Source organism: Osmerus mordax, chromosome 21 (genome assembly GCF_038355195.1).
Source record: "Osmerus mordax isolate fOsmMor3 chromosome 21, fOsmMor3.pri, whole genome shotgun sequence".
NCBI lineage: Eukaryota > Metazoa > Chordata > Actinopteri > Osmeriformes > Osmeridae > Osmerus > Osmerus mordax.
In genome coordinates this window covers 5093519-5113042 of record NC_090070.1, presented here as the reverse complement: position 1 = coordinate 5113042, position 19524 = coordinate 5093519, and the positions used below count along the sequence as shown (strand labels likewise).

The 19524-nt window shown below is 42.6% G+C and overlaps 1 protein-coding gene across 1 annotated transcript in view; it reads left to right on the top strand.

The window, feature by feature from the left end:
* Positions 1-10344: 10344 nt before the first annotated feature.
* si:ch211-126j24.1 (phosphofurin acidic cluster sorting protein 2) overlaps positions 10345-19524 on the top strand; it is a 38302-nt gene continuing 29122 nt past the window's right edge. The window contains exon 1 of the mRNA XM_067259470.1: positions 10345-10676. Within this exon, the coding sequence (XP_067115571.1) occupies positions 10345-10676 (332 nt within the window). The remainder of the gene's footprint in view (positions 10677-19524) is intronic.

The following is a 19524-nucleotide window of genomic DNA, read 5'->3' as shown; positions in this document are numbered from 1 at the left end:
TGGGGTTCACCCCGGTGGACGAGAGGGTAGCCTCCCTCCGCCTTCGGGTGGGGGGACGGGTCCTCACTGTTGTTTGTGCTTACGCACCAAATGGCAGCGCAGAGTACCCACCCTTTTTGGAGTCTCTGGGAGGGGTGCTGGAAAGTGCTCCTCCTGGAGATGCCCTCGTCCTCCTGGGGGACTTCAATGCTCATGTGGGCAATGACAGTGAGACCTGGAGGGGCGTGATTGGGAGGAACGCCCCCCCTGATCTGAACCCGAGCGGTGTTTTGTTGTTGGACTTCTGTGCTAGACACGGCTTGTCCATAACGAACACCATGTTCAAACATAAGGGTGTTCATATGTGCACTTGGGACCAGGACACCCGAGGTCTTAGTTCGATGATAGACTTTGTAGTCTATCATCAGGATCTGAGGCCTAATGTCTTGGACACTCGGGTGAGGAGAGGGGTGGAGCTGTCAACTGATCACCACCTGGTGGTGAGTTGGCTACGATGGTGGGGGAAGACGCCGGTCAGGCCTGGCAGGCCCAAACGTAATGTGAGGGTCTGCTGGGAACGGCTGGCAGAATCCCCTGTCAGAAGGAGCTTCAACTCCCACCTCCAGGAGAGCTTCGATCATGTCTCGGGGGGGGCCGGGGATATTGAGTCCGAATGGGCCATGTTCCGGGCCTCCATTGTTGAGGCAGCTGACCGGAGCTGCGGACGCAAGGCGGTCGGTGCATGTCGCGGCAGTAACCCTTGGACCCGGTGGTGGACGCCGGAGGTGAGGGATGCCGTCAAGCTGAAGAAGGAGGCCTATCGGACTTTATTGGCTGGTAGGACTCCAGAGGCAGCTGATGTGTACCGGCAGGCCAAGCGGAATGCGGCTTTGGTGGTCGCGAAGGCAAAAACCCGGCCGTGGGAGGAGTTCGGCGAGGCCATGGAGAATGACTTCTGAACGGCTTTGAAAAGGTTCTGGACCACCGTACGGCGACTCAGGAGGGGGAAGCAGTGCACTGTCAACACTGTATATGGTGGGGATGGTGCACTGCTGACCTCGATGGGGGACGTCCTGGATCGGTGGAAGGAATACGTTGAAGACCTCCTTAATTCCACCAACACGCTTTCCGACATGGAGGCAGAGTCTGGGGACATCGGGGGGGGGGCCTTCTATCTCTAGGGCTGAGGTCGCCGAGGTGGTTGAAAAGCTCCGCGGTGGCAGGGTGGATGAGGTCCGCCCGGAGTACCTTAAGGCTCTGGATGTTGTAGGGCTGTCTTGGTTGACACGACTCTGCAACATTGCGTGGACATCGGGGACAGTGCCTCTGGACTGGCAGACCGGGGCGGTGGTTCCCCTCTTTAAAAAGGGGGACCGGAGGGTGTGCTACAACTTTAGGGGGATCACACTCCTCAGCCTCCCTGGGAAAGTCTATTAAGGGGTTCTGGAGAGGAGGGTCCGTCGGATTGTCGAACCTCGGATTCAGGAGGAGCAATGGTTTTTGTTCTGGCCGTGGAACTGTGGACCAGCTCTACACCCTCGGCAGGGTCCTGGAGGGTCCATGGGAGTTTGCCCAACCAGTCTACACATGTTTTGTGGATTTGGAAAAGGCGTTCGACCGTGTCCCTCGGGGGCTCATGTGGGGGGTGCTCCGGGAGTACGGGGTACCGGATTCGCTGATCGGGGATGTCCGGTCCCTGTACGGCCGGTGCCAGAGTTTGGTCCGCATTGCCGGCAGTAACTCGAACTTGTTCCCGGTGAGGGTTGGACTCCGCCCGGGCTGCCCTTTCTCACCGATTCCGTTCATAACTTATATGGACAGAATTTCTACGCCAGGGCGTTGAGGGGTTCCGGTTTGGTGACCTCAGGATCGGGTCGCTGCTTTTTGCGGATGATGTGGTCCTGATGGCTTCATCGGGCTGTGACCTTCAGCTCTCACTGGAGCGGTTCGCAACCGAATGCGAAGCGGCTGGGATGGGAATCAGCACCTCCAAATCTGAGGCCATGGTTATTGACCGGAAAAGGGTGGAGTGCAATCTCCGGGTCGGGGAGGAGATCTTGACCCAAGCGGAGGAGTTCAAGTATCTCGGGGTCTTGTTTACCAATGAGGGAAGAATGGAGCACGAGATCGACAGGCGGATCGGTGCGGCGTCCGCAGTGATGCGGGCTCTGCATCGGTCCTTCGTGGTAAAGAAGGAGCTGAGTCGTAAGGCGAAGCTCTCCATTTACCAGTCGATCTACGTTCCTACCCTCACCTATGGTCACGAACTGTGGGTAGTGACTGAAAGAACGAGATCGCGAATATAAGCGGCCAAAATGAGTTTTCTCCGCAGGGTGTCCGGGCTCTCCCTTAGAGATAGGGTGAGAAGCTCGGTCGTCCGGGAGGGGCTCAGAGTAGAACCGCTGCTCCTCCGCGTCGAAAGGGGCCAGTTGAGGTGGTTCGGGCATCTGATAAGGTTGCCTCCTGGACGCCTCCCTGTTGAGGTTTTCTGGGCACGTCCCACTGGGAAGAGGCCCCGGGGAAGACCCAGGACACGCTGGAGGGACTATGTCTCTCGGCTGGTCTGGGAACGCCTCGGGGTCCCCCAGGAAGAGCTGGTGGAAGTGGCCGGGGCGAGGGAAGTCTGGGCCTCCCTGCTTAGGTTGCTGCCCCCACGACCCGACCCCCGGAAAAGCGGCAGATGATGGATGGATGGATGGAATTGGAGTATTAATGGAAAAAACGAAAAAACTAATTGAGAAAGAAGCAGACAGGAGGGTTGCATTATGCATTTGAAGGTTATACTGTCAAACTGACTGAAGAAATAACAACGTGAAAAAATGAAGATAGTGTGGCTCATTGGCTGGTCAATTCCCATGATGCAAGGCGATAAATAGTGTTAAAATTTGCTGATAAATTTGCCGTTTGTTCGAAATACAAATATAACTTCATGAATTTGGTTTTTTTTTTTGTGTCTGCTTAGAATTTAGTGTTTTGTTGCGTGGTAATTGTCATTGTTGTGCTGGTTTACCATTGTAACCATGAGTTAAATGACTGTTACGTTTGATAAAAAGACCTGGATTAACCCTCGTGCTGCCTTCGGGTCACATGACCCAAAGGTTCATAACGAGCCATTGTTGTGTTTACCCAATTTTACCCAATACAAAAACAAATAAAAATAATTTTCTTTTACGACGGTGGGTCACAATGACTGATGGGTCAGAATGACCCGAAGATAACACAAGGGTTAAAGCACCACGAGACCATACGGGAATTAGCTTCTTTCAGCTAATAAGCGTCACTTGACGAGGGCCCCCGTTTTCGTCAAGTGATGCAAGATCGGTGGAGTTGGAGGGGCCCCCTAAACATATAAATATTATAGTAAATCAGAGTAAATTGAAAGTATTCCAAAGTATATTTTGAAGTACTTTAGGAAGTATACTTCATGAACTGAAAGTGCACTACACAGGTTAGGCTACTTTAGAATATTCAAAGGTATACTTTGAAGTACTTTAGGAAGTATACTTCATAAACTAAAAGTGCACTACCCAGGCTACTTTACAGTATTCAAAAGTAAACTTCAAATACACTATAAGTGTACTTTAAAGTGTACTAAATGACCTAAAAAGTGGGCCAATTCAGTTTACTTAGTACAAAAATAGTATATAAAATATAGCTGCAAGCAGCAATGGCGGATTCCTCCTTCAAAATGGCAAAATGTTGACATAAAATTGACATAATACACTGGGATTAACTAGAAGAATAAAAAAAGAAAATGTTTATACCTTTGCCTGGATTAGAACCCACCACCTTTCGCACATCAACACTGCGTCTCATCCTACTACCATTCCAGACTTGGACTTTGATTGTTCAGTTTTTGTATCAGGAAATAAGACATTTCTCCAATGGCAAGCATTGTCAGATTTGGTTAAAGTTCAAACAGCTGTAATTTAGTCCTATTTGAATATGGGACATAAAAATGGGACAACGGGATGACTGGGTTGCTGCTGTAAAGAATAGCTTACTCGTAGTGCTTTAAAAAGGTTGTTTGGGGTGCCATAACTTGTCATGGAAGGGAATTTCAAATCATGCCTAGCATCAGTGGCGATTTGTCCTGGCTTAGGTTACTGAAATGAATTTGTGCAACAGGCAAGGGATCCACCTGAACAATCAATATACTTCATTAAGGCTAACTCGGTTGTGAATCTGACACTACCATGCATAGACTCCAAGTAGCTAGCTACTGTGGTAAACCTGTCTTGTTTTGCAGTGGTTTACACAGTCTCGCTAAACAGATGATCGGAGTGTTGTTATGGGCTCAAATAAACACTCATTGCTTTGTTTTACAATCGGAGGATTGACCTGAAGACTAGAAACATTCTGTCCAAAATGTTTTTGCCTTTGACTGGTTTTGAACCTACAACCCTACGTTTACCAGCACTACAGCTTTTTTGTTCCTCATGAAAAATGAGGCATGCACACCAAGTTTCAGAAGAATTGGAGCAATGGGGTGGAAATGCCATCACTCTGAAAAGTGGACATTTGGGCGTGGCATGTGGCGCCCCCTATGGTCTGATGTGGGCCAGTCTGTATTTGGGCGGTATTTGTGGCATGTTGTATCAATATGCCAAATTTCAAAACTTTTTACCAATGTTTTCATGAGATAAATTACAAGAATAATAATAATAAATATAGCTGCAAGCAGCGATGTGGGTTCCTCCGCAAAATGGCAAAATATTATAAACATGTACACTGTAGAAGATCGAGAGTTGGACAACAAGGGAGCAAAACTACTTCATGTTTGGCCAACAACAAGCTGAATAGGGATTTGAACTCATGAGCATAAGGTTACAAGTCAGTCTCTCTATCCTCTCTGCTACACACCAACTGTTGAGATTGTATGAATAGAAAGGGCAGAGTATTAGCTTTGGTCAGCTTTGGGACAAAGGTTAAGAAATGGTTGACATTTCAAGGTGAAATTGCATGAAATTGTGCATGGTATTTCAGAATGATGTCATCCTGTTTAACTAAACAGATAATCAAAATTATGACAGGCCAAAAGATAATGGCTGGATTCCAACCAACTAACTTATACTTTACAGGTCACAATGCCAGTCCATTGAGCTATTCTCAGTGTTGAATATTGTCATATTCAGTTACTGTTTAAAAAAGTAAGGTGTTTCTCCTGTGGTAAGCGTTGTTAGATTCAGCCAACGTTGAAACAGCTTTAATTCAATCATATTTTGACATACCAAGGTGAAATTGTTTGTGGTACTTCAGAAAGATGTCATCCTGTTGAACTAAACAGATAATCAAAATTATGACAGGCCAAAAGACTATGGCTGAATTCCAACCTACGACCTTATACTTTACAGGTCACCATCCCAGCCCATTGAGCTATTCTCAGTGTTGAATATTGTCATGTTCAGTTACCCCTATCTAGCCGGCCCATTCAAATATGGGTCAAAAAAGACCCATAAGACCCGCCTTAATATCTTTGCCGTCCAATCACCGATTTTATTTCTGAAAACTGCCAGATACTCATGACAAGTTAAGCTCAAAGTACATATCATTGGTTAAGGGGTTACTGGGAGGGGGAAATAAATGTATCGTCTGCAACGGCAGCCATTGTTTTTCGAGGCGGAGCCAGAGCGGAGACCATGGGAGATTGCCTACAGTGTTAGATTTACAGCTTCGAATTGAAATCTGAGACGATATTCTGAGTAAAGACAAGTTTATTAATATGTGTTGTCAATATTGTCAATTAAAAGTCTAAACTTTTTACATACGAAGAATTTGTTTGTGGGAGTGATGCGAGTTTTTTCCAGAAAAAAACTCGCGTTCTGCCGTGTCCGGCAGGACAGGCAGTAATGACGTTAGTAGCACTGTTTAGCCTCGATTTGAGCAGATTTCTAAAAAACTTAGAAAAACAACATTAACTAGCTAGATTATATACACTGTAAGCTAAATGTACATGCCTTGTTTGGCCAATTCGGTCGATTGTGGAAGAAACTCCAACGTTTTTTAGTTATCGAGAGGAGTATCCAGCCATAGCGCTAGCTACTTTTGGGGCAGAGAAATGTAGGTTTCCCCCATGTTTCCACGTGTTTCCATGTAGTCACTAGAATGGTCATAACTTTTAATCAAAATATGATATTTCTAATCTGTCTTCTGTTCCACATTGCCCACAGATGTGTGGATATTCCACCTGCTCAAAGTTTTCCTCCATCTTGTAATTAAAGTGGTTAAAAATGAAGTTGTCTGATGAGGTATGGTGGATGGAGAAGTTTTTGTAAAAAATGGCTGCCTGAAATCACCTTGATAAAATATGATTTGCCTTAAGTAATCATATATTTATTCACATCATAAAAATCCCCTAGTTCTGTTCTTCAATATGGTGTCAACAGTTAAGGTGTATGATTTAATATGAAAATTCATAAAATTTGCATATTAATATGAATATCATATTTCAACAGCATATGGAATGTTTGGAATGTTGGCTTAGGCAGCAAAAGGTTACTGTATAAAAAAGTAAGCTGTTTCTCCTGTGGTAAGCGTTGTTAGATTCAGCCAAAGTTGAAACAGCTTTAATTCAATCATATTTTGACATACCAAGGTGAAATTGTTTGTGGTACTTCAGAAAGATGTCATCCTGTTGAACTAAACAGATAATCAAAATTATGACAGGCCAAAAGACTATGGCTGAATTCCAACCTACGACCTTATACTTTACAGGTCACCATCCCAGCCCATTGAGCTATTCTCAGTGTTGAATATTGTCATGTTCAGTTACTGTATAAAAAAGTAAGCTGTTTCTCCTGTGGTAAGCGTTGTTAGATTCAGCCAAAGTTGAAACTGCTTGTACATTTCCTATAAAAACGGGACAACGGGATGACTGGGTTGCTGCTGTAAAGAATAATGGGAGTCAGTTGGCTGAGCGGTTAGGTAGTCGGGCTAGTAATCCGAAGGTTGCTAGTTCGATTCCCGGTCATGCCAACTGACGTTGTGTCCTTGGGCAAGGCACTTCACCCTACTTGCCTCGGGGGAATGTCCCTGTACTTACTGTAAGTCGCTCTGGTTAAGAGCGTCTGCTAAATGACTAAATGTAAATGTAAATGTAAATAACTTTCTCATCGTTTTTTTAAACAGGTTGTTTGGAGTGCCATAACTTGTCATGGAAGGGAATTTTAAATCATGCCTAGCATCAGTGGGGATGTGTCCTGGCTTAGGTTACTGAAATGAATTTGTGCAACAGGCAAGGGATCCACCTGAACAATCAATTTACTTCATAAGAGATAACCATTAGAGTTATCTCTACCATGCGTAGACTACAAGTAGCTAGCTACTGTGGTGAACCTGGCTTGTTTTGCAGTGGTTTACACAGTCTCGCTAAACAGATGATCGTAGTGTTGTGATGGGCTCAAATAAACACGCTTTGCTATGTTTTACAACCGGAGGATTTATCGGAGGACTAGAAACCGTTTTTTCAGAACAAAAAATAAGAACAATGCCTATGACTGGTTTTGAACCTACAACCCTTTGCTTACCAGCACAACATCTCAGCCAATTGAGCCATTCCCAGACATAGATTACACAAAGTTCAGTAACTGGATAAAAAAATCAGTTTCTTCAATGGCAAGCATTGTCAGATTTGGTCCAAGTTCAAACAGCTGTAATTCAGTCATATTTTGACATATCAAGGTGAAACTTTGCATGGTACTTGAGGGGCGGTTTGAACCATCCTTCAAAAATACATTTGATTTAGTGACACAAACATATTGAGGCAATGTGGACATTTACATAAATACACCCCTTTCAGCCATTTTATATTTGATTAAATTTTCTTAAGTACGTTTTTAAATACTTCAGTGATACATATCTGTACAAAATTTCAAGTCAATTATAGCTTTGGTTCAAGAAAAGATGAATTTTTAAGGTTTTCAAAAATGATCACTGTACAGGAAAATCCATCATGGTGGACCTTATGGGTCCTTGAGGCTTTTTTGTTCTTCATGACAAATGAGGCATGCACACCAAGTTTCAGAAGAATTGGAGCAATGGGGTGGAAATGCCATCACTTTGAAAATTGGACTTTTGAGCGTGTCCTGTGGCGCCCCCTATGGTCTGATGTGGCCCATATTTGGTGTGGGGGTACCCACTTGGATGTAGTATAACTGTGCCAAATTAGTATGACAAGGGATTTTTTGAGATATTGGGGCGCAAGGAGAAGAAAAATAAGAATAAGAATACTAACAAAAACAATAAGTTCCCTCCTACCGGAGGAACCCTAATAATAAGAATACTAACAAAAACAATAGGTTCCCTCCTACCGGAGGAACCCTAATAATATCAACAATTACAATAGGGTTCCTCCTGACGGAGGAATCCTAATAATACCAACAATTACAATAGGGTTCCTCCTGACGGAGGAATCCTAATAAGTACACTGCTAGTATACTTTAGGTACCATGATAATAGTATACTTTTTATACTTAAGTATACTTAAAAATTAAACTTGATGTATACTTCTTTTTTGTAAGGGTATGCTCTGTGTGTGGGTCTGTGTGGAGACGCTAGCCCCGCCTACGCTTTTGACACAGAAAGCAGAAAAGATGACAGAGGCAGCGGGATCGACTAAAATGTTGGTGACATTCGTTTTGATGTAAAAATGAATATAATCATTATTTTATAAAAATGATCAGTTGCAATATATTGCGGCACCAAAAACGATTGCGCTCATTTCCGTATCGTGCAATAAGTCAATATATTGACTATCGCGACAGGCCTAGGTATAGCTCCATCGACCGCCATTCATTCTGCACTCAATCATTAGCGCCCTCACATGGAACTAGAGTGGAACTGCAACCAGTTCAGAACCCGGAGGTTTCCCGAGAGTGGCAGTTCTTCCATATTAAAGGGGTCATGGACTGGGTTTTTGGGGTATTTCACACTGTTCCTTAAGGTCTCCGAATAGGGTATGTAAAATTGGTTGGGCTGAAAATGGCCCGGGTGCTGTTCTATGCCCTGGTGCTTCCTGTGAAATTGTCCCGGGAAAAAACGCCAGGTTTTCTCCTTTTATGATATGCTCATGAATATATAAATGAACTGCGCGCTGATTGGTTGGTTTACAACGAGTGAAGTTGCAGAGCAAAAACGCAACATGGCCAACAGCACTCACTGAAACATCGAAGGTGGAGACTTGAAATAAAAACGTGCAAATAAATCTATTGTGTCTACACAACACTGTTTTCAACAGATTGACTAGATATAATTTGAAATGATAATGTTAGTTGTTTCCACTTCTGTTGTCGAAGCAAACGAGATTGACTTAGGTGGGTAATGTTACAGTTTAGCAAACAAACTATATTGTGATTCAACTCAGCTTTCAGTTAGCTGGACATCTTGCTGAAAAATAAAAAATAACCTGACAAAGATCTAGACAAACATGCATCATGAATTGTAGATTTACATGACAACACGGGTTATTTATTCGAATGAAACAGTCAGGAACTTTCTCCTTTGTTGTTCGCGTGGAAGTACACAGAGCAGCGCGCAGCTAAACTAGTGTCTGAGATCCTGGGCCAGAACACCAGAGGGCTGGTCTGTATGTAAATGTTGGGGCGTGACAAAGGTGATGCGATATTTGTGACTCACAAATACAGCTTTTTCAAAACCAATTGTTTTACAGCTGCAGTTTCAAGCTGTGAGATTTAGATAGGAAAGAGGTGTCAATGGACTTTGAAGTTCACTGTATGTCCATTTTACCCACTGAACTATCGTTATTCAACTATGACAAGGTAAAATCTGTTTTGCAATCAATGACCCCTTTAAACATTCTCTGGTATAATTTTGTAACTAATCGAAGTTAGTTGGGAAACCACTAGATGACAGCAGCGCACATATTGTGAAAATTGAACCAACAACACGAGAATATGCGGTCCTAAATCTACTAAATTATACTTTTTAGTGTTTGAGTGTGACTTGATTGACAGTTCTTTCTCTTACCAGAATATGTCTTCCGGATAGAGATCACTTAACAGTAAGAGCAAGAGACTCTTATATTGGCATGCAAGAAATTGGAATCAAAACGTTTTTTTCTGATTTGGGTGTAGTTGACAACGGAGGTGTATTTTAAACTCTCATGATTGAGATCTCTATTTTAGCCACAATGCCTCACTATGCAAGACAAATGTAGGCAGTCAATTATTATTGCTCTTAATGCTTGTGTAGCCTGTCTCATTGATGCAACCATTGCTTCAATGAACGTAACTGTTCTGGAGAATGAGATTCTGATGAGCGCCCCTAGCGTGGTAGCTCCTGCGTACCAAAGAAGCACCGCCCAGATTTGAGTTGAGTCGAATACCTCGTTTTCCAATCTATTTATGCATGCGGGTCAGACAGACGTCCGACCAAGGAGTTGATGTAATAGTGATCAAGGAGCGAGCATCAGCCTGTGATAGCCTGAGCTGCTACCCTGGACAGGCGATGATGGCGGCGGCCGTGGAGAGAGGAGGAGTACGGGCCGCTTTCTTGAATCCAGGGAGCGGTGGCGGAGTCGGTGGACCTTTCCCAGCGCCCGTTCTCTCTGCTCCCGGAGGCGCGGGTGGAACGGTTGGAATGGGTTCGAATTCTGGAGGATCCGACGGTCCCATAACCGTGCCGATGAACCTTTTTGCAACATGGGAAATAGACCGCTCTTCTCCGAGCTGTGTACCAAGGTAATGTGCCAGTAAAAAAAAAGGTTTCCCATTGTTTGTGGGTGTACTGATGGTTTGAATAGCCTAGGCTACTATAGCTTAATAATCACAGCTTTGTCACAATACTCAATAAATAGATATTATACAGGACAACAACCTATAAAGTCAAATTACATTTTACCACGAAGCCACCATGGGCTTTGTGTCGACCAAATGTTTCTATTAATACTGCCAAAGTCGATGTTCTCATTCGCCACAATGCTCTGCACAGACACGGGCTAGGCTACACCAACAATTGTAAAGCAAGTTTAAGTGTTTTGGATTTCTTACTGCCTTATTTTTACTAATTAATCTGATTGTTTTGGACGACATTACAAGTCTTAACAGAATGCATAGGCTTTAGGCTACCAAAAGCAAACTTAGGTACTTGCTCATGACTAGAGAACGCATTTAACTTCAAATGCTTTTCTTTGCGAGAATATAATTATGAATAAAGCTATTTGGTAGGCCTATACTTGATATCAGGGGATCGGCTTTAATTGGCTTCGGGAATTGAGCAAAGAATATTTGGATGCCCCAGTTACCTTAAAATCGTAGGGTTAGAGTTTGAGAGATTCCTTATGCTGCACTCTGGCAGCAATATTAGATTTTTGTAAATACATTATTTTGTAGTTCGGGCCCGGCGTTTCAATAATGTCAGTCGCTCAAAAATATGCTATCATTACCAATTGCTGGTATTATTGTTCTACATTGGTAAACAAACTTCTTACATTGTATATTTGGTAAGCAAAATGATAGGCTTTCATATGGGTTCGAGCTCATGGATTTTCATTCCTGACATTCACAGCTCCAACTGAATGAATTTCAGAGCTTGTAGGCTACTCACCAAAACCCATCTTCCAGTTGGCATCAATTTCAACTACTTAAAACGACAATATTGAAACCCTAGGTTCAGAGGTGTAGCCTAACTGTACTGTCAGACTACTGAGCTTACAGTATTTTTTGTGAAAAGCACCCAACAAATAAGATGTAGTTATCCAGCACAAATTGAATAGTGTTTGTTTGCTATTGGTATGTGTACAGACTATTCACCAAGACCAAGCCTTTAGTAAACTACGTTTTTAATATTCAGTAGCCAATCAGTGTCTGGGACAGGTTTATCCTGTTTATACCATATGCTACCTTGGTATTCTCCATGCAATATACCTTTTTATACATCTGCTAGGTGGATAGTACAAGTAAAAAAATAAGTAGGAAATGTACTGTAAGCTGTGTTGGCACCCTGTTGAGATGTAAATGAACTGTAGCCTGTAGGAGTGTCATACTTCAAATGAATAATTTTCTGTCTAGTGTACAGGCGTTAGATCATTGTATAGGAATGAAATAGAAAGTGAGAACTACGGAGTTTTCAAAACAATTTAATTTATCAGTGAGTTATAAGTAGCACAATACCTGGTTGCCTTGAAGTAGGTTGTAAAAATTGATATATAGACCACTAACAGGTAGCAGATCTTGTTCATTCACCCTAATTTATCTCTGTCAGAGAACAGAAGCAGGACTGTAGCCTTCCGTGGATCAGTTACGAGCTTTAAAATCCACGCACGCACACACACACACACACCTTAGTAGTACCCCTCATACACTCACCAATATAAACATACAAACTCAGCTCCACCCTTATAACCTCTCTCATTACTCTCTCTCTATGTCTCTCTATTTTTCCTCATCCTCTATTTCCCAAACGCGGTTGCATGGCCACACGCTCTCCCCCTGACTCCCCCCATATCCTCAGCTGAATGACGGTAAACCCACTCAGGAATAGATCGGAGCACGGTAATTAAACGTGTCTGCCGGAATCAGGTTAGCCAGCCAACAGACCACGTCAATTATTCAAGAGGGTTCATTGCTGTTTAATTGGTGTGGGACACATGTAAGGCCATTATTTCTGATGGAGCGTGTGAGTTAGTGTGGAGGATGGGTTTGGCTGTAACAGTGTTGTATTTCAGTTTAGAGTCAGAACTCACCTGTGTCCATCTATGGGAGTCTGGCTTGAACTGATCGCCAACCACCTGCTTGTAGATTTGTCTTTAAGTCTGGTCACCTAATACATTACGATTACATTATTACAGTAACTATTATTTCATTAGCATTTGCGCTACTGATTAGCACAGGAAGGAAAAACACAACAAAAAGCTAAATGAAATATGAAAGTGCCTCTCAGACACAGGCCTATACACAGCTCTCCACATTCAGAACAGATGCATTGTGAGTAAATGCTCGATAGGAAAGGAATGCTATCAATAAACTAGTTATTGATACCATTCCTTGATGCTGTCAGTAACTAGTGCTCTCTTGAGACGGTACATGATCGAAGGGTTACTTTGGTTTCTAAAGCCAGCACTTAACTTGGAGGCATTTTTTTTTGTTTATGGGTAAAGTAAGACTGCTTGAGAAGGTGGTAATGTAATTGTTACAATTGCACACGTGGACTCAAGTGCACTTAACACCTACACTGCACTTTACAAAAGAATGTCACACGGTAAATGTAACCTTACATGGTTTGGTTTGGGAGGTCACATCATTCAGCCTTTTACCACTCCAGTCCATTAAAACATCTACCCATTAAATCCACTTAGTTCAGTAATAGAGCAAGGGTACGTTTGTCACCAGACGAATAGTCGTAATTGATCCCAGCTTAGCGCAAATCCGCAATTTAAGTTCCTGATTCTTCTGGCCCCGCTGTCATAGGATTTGATGTCTTCCTAGCATGCTCTGTGTCTCCGTCTCTCCTCATGCTGAATATTTTAAACACAGGGTGAGGAAGACTTTGCTTTAGAATTAATCACTATTGGGAGGGAAAACTAACGGGCACTATCCCACCCCAACGAAAGTCTATCTTGAAAAAAGATAACTGAACCCTGCGGGTTTGACAAAATTGCGGTTTCTGATGTCATAGCCTCAGGCAATTTTTTATGTGTGACTCGGGGCCAAAGAAACTCCAACCTCCAACTATTAACCCAATTTATCTAGCCTGCTCATAGGGTTTTACTCAATTAATGTAACACCCACTACCATAATGAATTTTGGATGTAAATATTGTTGTCATGGCTGTGAATGACATATGCTTTGTCCGAGGTTGAAGGGCAAAGAAATGTACAGCATCAAATGGATATGAAGGGAGGTTGGCTTTTGATTTTGAGCTTAGCAACTGATTTTGAGCTGAGCACTACACACCTTTTGATTATCAGATTTTCCCCACTTTGGACATGTCTTTGGATCTTACACAGTGTTTTTGTAAGAGCTTGCAGTCTGACATTGTTTCATGGTTTCACATTGCACCCAAATGTTTGCAGGCTAGCCAGATGCTTAGCATTTGGAACAGCTGCAGCAACACAAACTACAGCGGGGGTTGGAAAGACTTGCTGGACCACAATCTACGCTCCCTTTTTCAGGGTAACTATGCATACTGACCGACTGGTAAACACACACTAGCAAGCAAGCACCTAGGCACGCCCACCTCATACATTTGCCAAGATAGACTTCACTGCCATAGTCTTTGTGGACCTATCCCAATCCTCTTTTTCTTACTATGATCCCTAGCCTTGCCGTAGACAGATTGGCAGTGTCAGACTGTGTCACCAAAACAGGGGACAGAAATGCCACTGTGAACAGTTAACGTCTGTAGGTGGCCGAGTAGACTGCCTAGAGGGAGACCCCTCTTCCATAAAACGCACATTATTGCTGAGGTCCTGCAGAGATCTCTCTTAGGATAAGATATAGAGAAGGAGAAGGAGAAGATAGATTTCCACATCCCTAGAATGTTTATTAGTTGATTAGGCTATATATTGGCAGTACTTATCTGCCAAATGTTGTGTCCTTGTATATATTACAACCTTGTTTACATTCACTGGTTTCAGCATACTTAATGCAGGAGCCACGGCAAGTTTCCCCCCTCCAAATCACTAAATCCCCCCTCCTAGTGGGAAGATGTGGTATTGATGCGTACCATACGCCCATATTGACATCCATGCAGCACAAATCCAAGACAACAACTGAGACCGTTTCTCAACTCCCTGCTCTGGAAAAGAGAAGCATTGGAATGGTATACTATATGGCAAAATATGTTATACAAGATGCAGAACCAAACCATTTTGCATACCTTACCACCAGACAGAAGGCCCACATTGGCACCCATGTACCATCTCCCTCCTGTCCTCGCTCTTTCACTTTAGTCTCTGCAACACTTTGAGGATGCCGAGAGGTGGCTTTAGAGCTATGCTGTGTTAAGTATGCCCAAACAGAATGAGACATTTCAAGTTATCGGCCGACAAAATTCTAGGAGGTGGCCCTCTTAATGAACATAGTGAGCATTTGCTGTCAACACGGGGACCATGTGCTATTTTGAAATGATTCTGCCGGTGAAAAATGGCATTGAGAAGCTGACTTTCTCCAATCATATCTGTGTGCCCTACCCAGACAAGTAGCTTCCTTTCCTGTCGGGAGTACGGCAGATAGCGTAGCTGTGATCTGGAATTTCTCTGAAGTGAGGAGGAAGAAAAAGCGAGGGAAGCTCAGTTTTTACTTCAAAGGATACTGGAAGGGAGTTTTCTTGTTTAGCACTGAGCTCCAGGGCTTGGTTTAGGGGACTTTGAATATTGACAATTTATATAGCTCAGTGTTAACCTGTGTTTGGATACAAATAAGAAGGCATGGCTTCAGTGCAAGGTGACCCTAACCTTCCCAAAAGGCATTATTTTATTTTAGTATTCGGTGGTCGATGGCAATTGAATGAGGCCATTGCAAAAAAGGTATAGCACATCAGTGTGGAGATATTGCCATGGAAACCATCCAAATGAGTGTGTGTTTGCTTGCGGTGAGTCCACATGTGTCATGTGAAAGCATTACCATTGTCTTATCCCCTCACTCACCTCAACATATCCCCAGCAACACAACTCAGGATGTGACATCAGTTATTCCCTGTTTTTATTGGCATCTGCTGGGGTTGCAGTGTGAAGAGTGAGGGAGGGGGGTGTGGGGCAGCCTGGCCGTTATTTCCTTCCCCACTACACTGATGACAGGAAACAGGATAAGGATTGGGAAATGGTGCATGCATTCCAGCATTCACAGTCTGCTCATACAGTAGCATAGAATTCCCTGCCATTTGACACTGCGTTTTGTGTGTGTGAGAGAGAGACAAACAAACTGTGCATGCATGCAATCACGGTCAACCAAGCAAAATGTACCATGTACCATGACCTTCACAAAACAAAAAGCTCTCCAGCTAAGCAACACCGTCATTAAATGCCCAGTTTCTAAATGCTGAGTGATCAATAGCAACTATCTGCTAACATCCCCGCTGACCTCAAATGGTGTGCTTGCATTTGTTTGGAAGGACACGGACAGGAAGACTAATCTATATGGATCACTTCTTTAGTCCGCTCTCTTGTTTTAGTGCGGAGCGTGCAGATAATGTCATTGTTCCAGACCGGTGGTGTGGAAGTGATGGGCTTAGCCTGTGGTCCAGTGGTTAAGGCCAAGGATACAAAGCCCAGTGTTGTCATTTGGTTCAGGCATTCTGTCTTGTTTTGTGCAGGAGATCCGGTCACTCACTGTCCCCTCCCTGTGTGATTATTGCAGGGCTTGCAAGTATCACCACCCTGTGTTGGAAGCCCTGAGGTCATGCCTGTTTTTACATTTTGCATATATTTCTTCCCCTTCAGAACACACCTAGCCCTTGGGATAATAATTTACCAAAAAGTACTGGTAGCTAAATGTTTGTGTTTACTTGGTGAGAGGTTTGGATTTACTTGTCAACTCATGTGCTCAATGTGCCCATGCATGTATCTTTTGAAATTGTATGCAGATATAGACTATGCCTGAACATGTAACAGCATTGTTCAAGATTTGTATGCAACTCCAACTTCAACCTGTTCAATACTGCAAGGCCCCTTGCTAAGTTACGTCCTAGCCTGTGTCATTTCCTGCCTCAACCATTTTGTACCCTCCAGCTGTTGTGACACTGAGGTGACGGTGAACGTGACTGACTGTGTGGCACCAACCAGCTCTCAGTCTGAGGCGATGTGGCATGTATATAGTCTCTTCTAGTCATGACTCAGCCTGAGTTGGTTCATTCACATGGAACTGTCCTAGTAGTGAACGTTGATCGGCTGCAGGAATAAGGTCAGTGAGGCTGGGCCAGTTAATAGGGTTGGCCAAGCCCAAGGCCTCTCGGGCACTAACTGCACAGCTTACCTATCTGGCTGTGAAAGGCACAGAACGTTCTAGCATATTGTTGATGTGTTAATCTCATAGGAACTGGCTAGTGTGGTAAGATCACCCCATGGAGACTTTATAATCACAGTCATGTCTTGACAGGCTCGTCACTTATCCTCTAAGGAACACAAGTTTACCATTCAAGTTCAAGACATTGCTTGTCTATCAAATATACAAAATTAATTCATTGTTAAGTCATGATATCAATGTTCAAAATTCAACCAAATAACCTAGTACTGTTTGCAAGAGCCTATTTGGCATTTGGGCACTTACTATATGTCTGTCAACATGATTCAAGTTCTAGCAGCCTTTTGACTTATTATTGCAATGGTAAGGCCAGACTTTTAAACAATTTCAATACTCAGAAATAACCTTATTTTTTATAGTACAGATGTTCCTTTAAATGACATCATCATTGAACAATAATGACAAAGAATTCGTAAGAGCATTCTTTTTGCTCAGTTCAACAGCTTACAACACTGTCACTGGACAGTTGTACTGAATTCGACATAAAATCAGACTAGGCTATTCGTTTTTGGAGGAAATTTGTATTTAGTAGGCTACATTTTATAGCCTTTTCGTGGTAAAAATATCTGTGCTTATTGTCTGTGGGTCATGTTTGGGAAAAACTTCAGTGGAACTAGCCTCTATCCTATGGCTACAAAACCATCCAACCATCTTGTTACTACAGCATGTTATTCTGAGGTTGACTGCACATTGCTGGAGGAAACATTACAAAGTTCATAGTTTGATTTGCCACACTGAATTAAAAGGTCTTCCCTCCCCATCTTTGTTCTTTTACAGCAGTATCTTAGATGATTTGGATATCTCTCTAATAACGCAATAAATCTGTGTGTTTTAGGAATCTCGGCATGTGTCCTCTTTATAATTCAGCGGAGTGCAGTGCTTCTATTGATGTTGTTTGGATAGCCTTTCAACATAAAATAATGAAGAAGAAAAAAATATCTCTAGTTGCCTCTAGTTTGGCTTGCTCTGTTCGCGTCCCAGCCCCTTCACTCTGATTGGTTCTCTCTCAACCTTTGTGCACCTTTGTGATGAACTACATGTTTAGATGTTTGTGGTGGTAAGACAATTTCACAGAACCAATATACTACATTTTGATCAACATAAGCAATTTAAAACATAGGAAAAACAGCAGACAAATGAAGGCTACATAATCATTTGCATGAATGTAGGGTACCACAGCATTGGCAATTTGACTAGAATAGATGTGGAGGTTGAACAAGTACTACAGATGACAGAATTTCAATAGTGATCTGAGAAATATAGGTACCAAAACCACTGAGAAGAACTGTCATCACCAGCTGCTTCACGGGTACTGCACTATCTATCTATAATACCAGAAATCTGCGTGTCACCGACATAATCGCGGGCATTGTTGTTCCCTATTTATAGTTCAAGTAATCTGATTTGTGTGTTTCACTGACATCTTAATCACCGACTGCATCACGGGTACTATGCACCAGTTTAATCTCAGGTTATTATAGATATAGATAAGCTTACTTGATAGTGAAGCCTTTCCATATCTATATTGTGAAAGATGCTTCAAACTATCTTTACATTTGATATTATAATGAGGACTAGATGGGGTTTGATCCAAGAGCAGAGATTATTCAGAGTAGTCAGGGAAAGGCAGAGGTTGTTTCACAGGCTAACAGGGTAGTACAGGGAATCCAAGAGTGTGGGTCAAGATACAGGCAATGATGGGTATTCACTGACTGAGAAAGTTGGGTGATCGTGAAGACAGGCCTTTACTAATTTACTAGTATTTACTAATGTTTAGACTGAACTACACAAGAACAATACTTCACATCGGACAATACACAAACAAACTTCAATAATAAATCAATATACAAGACTGTGTCGCCAATGCCATTAATATTCTGGAGATGCAGAGCTGCAACCAATTAAATGGTGTACAAGACCTAGGTGTGACAGATTTAAGAATGTATATTTATGTTTTAACTAAATTAAAAATCACTGTTATAAAAATACTAAAATAGCCTATTTTATTACACCTCTCGTGAAAAACTTTAACAAGCAACATTTTGCTTATACATTCTCTGGAAAGTTACTGGGAAGTTTCACCCATTTTGACATTGTGATTTCTCAAATGGCCCTTAATTAAATCATCCATTCATTGCTGTCATTGATAAATTTGCCTCCCTCCAAACTTGCTTTTGCTTTCTTGTAGATATTTGTCATGCAGTGGCACCACAATTATTTGGCAGCCATTATGAAATGTTTATTTACTGTAATGGTGGAGGAAAGTGATGGATTATTTAATTGAAGTCTGTTATTCTTAGTTATTGGCAAACACTGTAAGTATCTGTATACTAGTAGCTCAGTATGCTTCCATGGTTTTTATATGTATTGTCTTCTCTTTACCCATTTAAACACATATCACTTATCAGCACTTTAGGGTTGTTTTCAACACTTTCAGTTGTGCTGTTGTAAGATAAATTTAAATGGTTTACTGTCAATTATTCCAAGAAAGACAATCACTCCCACTGTCGTTTGGACAACATGTTTACTAGGAAAGGAAGGGCCTGCAGAGGCAGTAGATTCACGAACA